Source organism: Wasmannia auropunctata, unplaced genomic scaffold (assembly GCF_000956235.1).
Source record: "Wasmannia auropunctata unplaced genomic scaffold, wasmannia.A_1.0 LD336083.1, whole genome shotgun sequence".
In the NCBI taxonomy this organism is placed as follows: domain Eukaryota; kingdom Metazoa; phylum Arthropoda; class Insecta; order Hymenoptera; family Formicidae; genus Wasmannia; species Wasmannia auropunctata.
This window is the reverse complement of record NW_012026807.1, coordinates 2231466-2239110: the sequence shown is the minus strand read 5'-3', so window position 1 is coordinate 2239110 and position 7645 is coordinate 2231466. Positions and strand designations below refer to the sequence as shown.

At 36.9% G+C, this 7645-nt stretch overlaps 3 protein-coding genes across 3 annotated transcripts in view; 1 reads left to right on the top strand and 2 right to left on the bottom strand.

Annotated features, from left to right (window-relative positions):
• Nucleotides 1–391: 391 nt before the first annotated feature.
• LOC105448735 (piggyBac transposable element-derived protein 4-like) lies at nt 392–3931 on the bottom strand. The gene is made up of 3 exons (XM_011687477.1): nt 2522–3931; nt 608–818; nt 392–501 (listed from the first exon to the last, which is right to left on the bottom strand). The coding sequence occupies exons 1-3, from the start codon at nt 3929–3931 to the stop codon at nt 392–394; spliced, it is 1731 nt and encodes a 576-aa protein (XP_011685779.1).
• Nucleotides 3821–4416, bottom strand: LOC105448711. The gene is made up of 2 exons (XM_011687456.1): nt 4220–4416; nt 3821–4137 (listed from the first exon to the last, which is right to left on the bottom strand). The coding sequence occupies exons 1-2, from the start codon at nt 4332–4334 to the stop codon at nt 3944–3946; spliced, it is 309 nt and encodes a 102-aa protein (XP_011685758.1). The 5' UTR covers nt 4335–4416; the 3' UTR covers nt 3821–3943.
• A 2991-nt stretch (nt 4417–7407) lies between these two features.
• The window catches only part of LOC105448734 (netrin receptor UNC5C-like), a 44641-nt gene continuing 44403 nt past the window's right edge, over nt 7408–7645 (top strand). The window contains exon 1 of the mRNA XM_011687476.1: nt 7408–7611. Within this exon, the coding sequence (XP_011685778.1) occupies nt 7408–7611 (204 nt within the window). The remainder of the gene's footprint in view (nt 7612–7645) is intronic.

Here is a 7645-nt window from a genome sequence, read left to right as displayed (position 1 = left end):
GGTAAATGTTTGTCAATACCAAACGCTTCTGTTATTGCTTTTTTCATATTTGCCGCATTGTCAGATACAACAATTATAATACTTTCTATATTTATGTTCCAATCACGTATTATGTCTAACAACCACATTTTGATATTTTCGGAAGTATATCGGTCACTTAATTCTTTAACACCAATAGTTACAGATTTATGTTTCACTTTATACATAATGAACTGTAAGACCTAAAAAACTCTTTGTGTTTAATGTATCTGTCCAAATGTCGATTGTTAAACATAGATTTTTAACGTCTGAAAATTGAGTTTTTATCATACTTGACAAAAACTCATACTTTTCTTCTACCAAGCTTGTAATTTTTTCCGACTGGAAATTTTATACAACGGCGCAACTATTTTCATGAAGGTTTGAAAACCTTCTTTTTCCACTGTCGCAAAACTGGTAAGTTATCCTTAGCTATCATGAAAATGAGATTATTGGTAAACTCAGCGGTTTTTGATCCTCCATCTAAAATTAAGAAAAAAACAAAATAAAATAAATATTGTAGTTTACTCTTAAATATTTAATAAATTACTTTCAAAGGTAGATTTTTATTTAAAATTTATATGCATACCATAAAATGATTTTTGATTTTGGAAAGTAACATCAAGAGTAACTTGTTTTCTTTTTACAATTGGTAATGATACAACTGATGCCTCTGATTGATTTGATATGCTTGATAAAGTTGATAAAGCTGGAGAACCAGGAGAATCAGGAGTCTCAGAAGATTTCGCCATTACATTAGAATCATCATCCACAATATCCATATCAGTTTCATCTTGTGGCTAAAATATTTATTTACATTATTTTATAATAAATATAATTTAATTAATTTTTTATATAAAAAGTAATTATACTTTTTTATCATTTTTGTTCCTCTTCATCTGAAACTGTACCTTTGGATGTGCTCGGTTTAGATGAAAACGTAAATTCGTTGTATTTCCTGAAGTTTTTATAATCTGTTGACAAATGTTACATCTGCCATCTTCACTGGTTCAAATAAAATATTTCCAACAATTACTTTTGGACGGCGGCACTGTACATAGAAAAAATTGATTTAAGAAGTACATTTAAATGACAAAGAATAATGTTAAATTAATGCATGCAAATAAGATAATGCGAGATAAGTACTGTTATAGAATAAGAGCATGAAGCGAGTAGAGTAGCAGTGGAAAATGTAAGAAGGCTTCGATTTTTCTCCCTAATTTCCTTTTTCAACTGAATATATCATGCAATATTATATAAATACACGCATAACCTCTATAAAATTTAGAAAAATATTACCAAATAGTAATCACGTACTATACACTGAATTACAAATAATACAATACAAAATGCAAAAAAATTGACCAATCCAATTTTAGCCATAGAAATCCATTCCAAAAGAAGTGAGAATCATTTAAACACATTTATAAAATATTATTTAATAATTAAATACAAAGTATATACCTTTTTGTTTTTAATTTATGTAATTGTCTTCCATTGACCGTAGTATGCACAGTGCAACTGTGTGCAAAATTGTTATTGTTTCCTTCTTCTTACGCAAGAAAGCACGTGTGTACTGCGCACGACGGTACACGTGCTTTCTCTTCATCAATTTTATATAGCAACCTCTCCTCGAAGTTATATGATACCTCTTTTCTTAACGACCTTCCTAATAAAAAAATATGCGTTTTAGACGATTTCTTTTGACGAACAATAACCGTTCAGTATTAACGTATTGAGGTTATTTACGATGTATGTATATATAAATAAAAAAGTATGTACCTTTTTGTTTAATTAAATCCGTGCAATTATTGCAATTGCTTGTCGTGTATCATATGTAGTCAAGTGTGCACAGTATAACATTACACACCGTACACTGTAGAACTGCAGATTTTTTTTTACGTGAGAAAATGAACGAATTTATAGTTTATACGCACGGCGGTATACACATATGTTTCCTCAATCCTCATTTCTGCCTTCATCCTCTTCTTTTTTATATATAGCACCACCATCAACGGCACCAACGCCATCAACCTTGTCTTAAGATTGAATAATATATGATGCCTTTCTTCTTGATAAATCTTCTTAACTCTTCTTTCTATAACCGGGTACCCGGGTATCCATTTCGTACTTTTTGTCTTAATATCAATGACTTTCACTCAAAATAGCGCCAAACGGCTCCGGTTCCCCATTATTTAGACAATTTCACGTAAATTTAGCTAGTTGTTTAAAAACTTGTCATGAAAAAATATTAATTTTCTAGTCGTTAAAGTTAACCACACGATTTCAATAACCGGGGTACCCGGGTACCCATACATTTTATATTAAAAAACTGTAAAAGGGAGAATGTCCTATGGTATATTTGGATGATAAAATATAATTAATTTATAAATATGCTAGAAATAATAAAAGTACTTTATTTAAACAAAATATTTCTGAATTTTTAATTATTTTCGAAGCAAATCATACATTTAGTTATATTTTGACAATGTTCGTCACAAACCGGTTTATTGCAGTCAACACAAGCTTTTCTAGTTTTTCTGCGTTTTCGAATTTCTTTGCTGCTACATATATAGCAGGCACCAATAACTTTCTTTCTTCCTGTCGAGTCCCTTACTGCATTTGTAGATGTGGAAGGCAAAGTAGTTTCGTCGATAACATTTACAGGTTTTTGTAACATGCATTCGATGCCTGATCTCGTGGCAAAGTGTCTCATTATTTGCATGTTTTGCGATCGATCTTGAATTATTGGAAGACATAATTCTTTTCCCAATTGACGCAAAAATGTGCTGCGTGCATCATTTTTTTTTATCATTTCATTATTTGCCATATAAATGAGGTAGGCAGCAAGAGCAGCAATATCCAGTATATTATAAAACAATGCAAGAGGCCATCTATTTGTTTTTCTGTGTGTTGAATATTCTCCAAGTAATTTATCCATTACATCTACGCCAGATTTTGTTTTGTTATAAAAATGTACAATCTCAGGTTTGTTTTTTTCTCCAGAAGTTGCGATGTCGTGATGCATTGTTGATAGTAAAATAACTGATTTTTTCTTTTTCGGAACGTAGGAACAAATTGTTACGTTGTTTTGAAATCCGTATATTGTGGAAAGTACTTCACGTGAGTTAGATGGTGCCATTTCTCGAGGAATATAAGGTTTATTTTTTTTCAAGGTCCCTACTAGCGTTAAATTCCATGACAGCAGATGTTTTGCCAGTGGCAGAGTTGTAAAAAAATTGTTCGTTGTAATGTTTTGTCCGGATCCTTTGTATGGAGCGACCAAGTCTTTCACTACTCTTTCGCCTTGATTTATTTCTCGACGTGTGGATGATTTCCCCATATAAATCTGTCCAGTGAGTGGATAATAATTTTCAGCATCGCATATCCACCAAATTTTTGTTCTATATTTGGCAGGTTTTGATGGAATATATTGCGTGAATTTAGTCCGACCGCGATATGGAAATAATTGTTCGTTTACTGTTAAATTTTCAGTTGGCTTGTAGTATTTTTGCAAGTTTGAATTGAGCATTGCCCATATATCACGTATGGGTACTGCTTTATCGATTTGCTGACGTTCTTGTCGTGTATTTGCGTCATCAAAACGAATAAATCGCAAGATGTTCCAAAATCGATTTATACCCATGCTTGCACGATATAATGGATATGAGGTCGTCTTCCACATATGCATTGTATTTTGTGCATTTGATTGATTTACACCAGAAGTTATAAAAAGTCCCAAGAATGCATCAAACTTGCGTTCAGTAATATCAATCCATTTACGTTGTTTTTTTGAAGGATGATTGGTATTATACGCCTCATAAACTTTTCTTGCCTTCTTATTCGTGTGTCTTAGAACAATGTCAATCATTTCATTAGACAATATACATTTAAATGTGTCATAAACAGACATTGTTTCTGTTAATCAGTGTGCGCCACTTCTTTGACGAACAATGTTGTGCAATGGAGTCTGGTGATGAGCAGGTGGTAATTTATTCCACACAGTTCCATCTTTAGTGACAAAAGTGTTCGCGGACGATGACGATTCGACTTGACTTTCGTTATTGCTGTCACTGCTGCTTTCTTCTTCTTCCTCTATCTCGCTCTCTCTATTTTCAACTAAAAATACATAAATTCTTTATTTACAATATCATATAAAAATAATTTATTAAAAATTTAACAGCAGAATTCCTAAGCATACCATTGCAATCAACATCTGAAATTTCTTCATTTATTGCTGACTGTTTGGTGGCCTTCGGGAACCAATCGTCATCTTCGCTGTCTGAATAATTGATGCTATCAGATAGAACCTCCATATTTTTTATATACTGCACAGTACACTAAATATTAATTGTATACGGTACACTAAATATATATTGCTGTTGCACAACTAGACGTTCTCGACACAACGGACGTTTTGAAACTGAGCTACACACGTTCAAACTTGTTTCTACGCACAAGAGAAGGGATGGGGAGGTCAAAACAGCTGCCACACACTGTGCACTATTGTTCGAAGACGCGGGAAGCTAGACCGAAGGATCGAAAACCGGTCTAGGGAACCTTTTCTACATTCGAATAGAAAATCTCTGCGTGGGTACTTGGGTACCCCGGTTATTGAAATTAAGTGGAATTTTTGATTATAGAGAGAAGGGTTAATTGAAAATATGCGTTTAGACTTGATGACAGTAAATAATATAACCGTTATACTATCGTTCAATATTATCTTATTTATTTATGATTTCTATACATAGACAGTCTACATCTGTATGTACATCACAGACGGAATGAATTTGCCGCGCGGGAAGACGTGACGTGTAGCCAATCAACGTATCGTTTTGTTCTTAGGTTCTTAGGCTTTAAGCTTATTGGTTGCTGCTTCTTAGGTCACACATATATATGTTGCCGCATCTTGTGTGTAGGAATCATTAGTAGGTTGCTTAGTGCTTATCCATAGAATCCATACAAACTTGCATAACCATATGCATAAGACAATTATCCAATCACATTTTATGCATCTTTATAATAGAAATGCGATTCGATAATTTTCTATATGCATATGGTTATGCAGCTATGCAAATTTACGGACTGTATCGGAAGTTCAATATTCTTGTTCAAATATCGATACATGAAAATATCAAAAGATAAAATATCGATACAAAATATTGATAAAAAAGTTTAAAAGTATCGATATTCAAAATATCGATACTGTATCGCCCATCCCTACCCTCAGGTGTAGACGTGCGGGAGGGTGCACTTGCGTGAGTGCCACGTGCTGTGGCAGGTGATTGCAAATCCTGCTCCGGTGCTGATCTGACGTGGAGCAGGGCTTTGCGGAACGCGGAAGTGCTGCTTTTTCCTCCTCTGTTTTGTGCTCTGTGAATTTATTTCAGGGCGCTTTCCCTGGGCTTGAGCGGAAAACCAGACTGACAGGTGGGGTTAGGATCCCCTTGTGCCTGGCCCTGGGTGAGAGGGGACCGACTGCTGGCGTCTCACGGGGATCTCTTATTGATTCTATTAAATTGTGTGAGCGCTCACGGCCCGTAAAAGAGGCCCGTGTGCGTGACTCTGGACTTTAGATTGTCTGTCTCTCTCCTCCGTCCTTGTCTTGTAAAACCATAGTACATAAGCGTCGGGCGGAGCATAGCCGAAACCTGCGGGGGGCAAGTACAGTTAAGACCCCGACTCGCCTGGCCGCGGCAACATGAGAGTACCTGACACCGAGAAGGTTTGGGCATGGCTTTGCTTTGCATTGCTTTGCACCTAAGATATAAAATTATCTTATATTTCATGCTGTCATAGAGTACTCAATATCTAAACTGAGTTTGTATTACCCGTATTGATCACTCGGATCGCGTCGAACGTGACTGTACGTATGCATGAGGGGCGGGCGACATACATAAAGCCGGATTTCCATGAAACCTAGATACAGAACCTCGAATACAGAATCTTTGTTCGGACCGCGTTAGGCATTGACTGTGAGCTCATGAGAGAGGTTGGCGACGTATTTGGAGCTGAACTTAGATGGAATTACAATATAGAACGTGATTGGCGGGTTACGTGCATAAATGCAGGAAAGAAATAAATTCCCTGTCAAATGATCTGGTCGTCGATTATATGCGGTCACAATCGATGACTGACGGTGGTAAAGGCGGGCTACTGTCTGGGCTGCGGCGGACATTGATAGCGCGTATATATGAGAGGAAAGTAACGTACCTAAAATTGAATTTTTATGAGATTGCGCCGTGAAGTATTAAATACAATAAAACTACAGTTGAGTAGCTGGGGTTGTTGAGTGCTCGTAATTGTTGATGGGGATCGGCGGCAAGCCAATCTAGAACAAAGTGTTAATATTATTACTACTATTGTTATATCAAGGTAACTTACCTGCCAGATTCGGGCTACAGTAGAAGGGTGCTATTAATTAAAGTTCTTTTCGAGTCCCTATGAATACCTGGTATAGAACATAAATACGGACGATATGAAGATGGTTGGATACCCACGAGAGCACCAACAGAGTTACCGCCGGATCTAAAATAGAGATGATATATAATGTTGTTGAAGGTGATTAGTTAGCTGTATATAGAGTTATCATTATTATTATTATTGGTTAATAGTTATTTTGTTTGATTAGTTAATGAGTTCGGTATAACGTTTGTTGTTAGTTCTAGTGTTAAAGATTAGTGTTAAACTATACAGCGTTAAAATCATCATTATTATTAGTATTAGGTAGACGTATTAGCTGATATAGTTATTAAGTTAATGTTAAGTTAATCTTAGGGAACTAATTTAATATTAAGCCGAGTTTGGGTCGCGAGTGCGCCTTATATTATAGTGTGTAGGCTCTCCCATACCAGGGAATTGTTGAGTCGAGTGAGTTATACTCCTCCTCCGGCCTCTGGTGTTTGCAAAGCTAAAGTGTGGTGACGGTAAGTACCGTATATAGGCATCTTTCCACTGCAGTGTTGCGCCCCTTTGCGAGCGTACAATACTGTTTCTGCGGAGAAAGAGCTTATAATGAATTATCAAGCTTCAGCGGTTTTCCAAACAACTAAATAAACAATATGGATAGGACAATGAAAAAGGACAAAACCCCTCCAGAAAATCGGAGCCCTGGGGAACGGCGCGCGGGGGAATCTTGTCCCTCTCCCCCCGTGTCGACAACAAGTGCTGGGAGTGGGGCAGGGGCTATGACGAGGCCCTTGCTCAAGCCTGCTATAGTCAGCGTTAAAAGAATCCAACTAGATGGGGAAATGCTTGGACTTCGGCAGGGTAGCGGGAGTGATTTACCCTCCTCACCCACATCGGCTGAATATTACGAGGAGGCACTGTCCGAGACTCCTGTGACTAGGTCTAGGAAGGCAAAAGCGGACAAAGGACCACAGAGGTAGAATGGAGGTAGAATTCGTGCCCACTTTCCAAATGGAGGAACAGTATAGGCCCATGACGCCAAGAGATGGAGATGTGGAAATTGTCTCCGTGGACTCAGGATCGAGAACGAGGAGAGGATCTACCTCCTCAGGCTCCTTGGGAAGGATTAGACCGCCCCCTTCAAAGAAGAGGCAAAAGAGAAAAAAGATTCTTGACTCACCAGAGGCAGACGGAGAAGCTGAGAGAATAACCTACTCAA

What these genes read in the sequence shown, in the direction of transcription:
- LOC105448735 (XM_011687477.1), bottom strand. Translation starts at nt 3,931, where the DNA reads ATGTCTGTTTATGACACATTTAAATGTATATTGTCTAATGAAATGATT. An exon ending in GTGTTGACTGCAATAAACCG is followed by an intron (nt 819 to 2,521) that starts GTTTGTGACGAA and finishes TAAATATTTTAG; the next exon opens with CCACAAGATGAAACTGATAT. An exon ending in AAATCAAAAATCATTTTATG is followed by an intron (nt 502 to 607) that starts GTATGCATATAA and finishes TCTTAATTTTAG; the next exon opens with ATGGAGGATCAAAAACCGCT.
- LOC105448711 (XM_011687456.1), bottom strand. Translation starts at nt 4,334, where the DNA reads ATGGAGGTTCTATCTGATAGCATCAATTATTCAGACAGCGAAGATGAC. An exon ending in TTCAGATGTTGATTGCAATG is followed by an intron (nt 4,138 to 4,219) that starts GTATGCTTAGGA and finishes ATGTATTTTTAG; the next exon opens with TTGAAAATAGAGAGAGCGAG.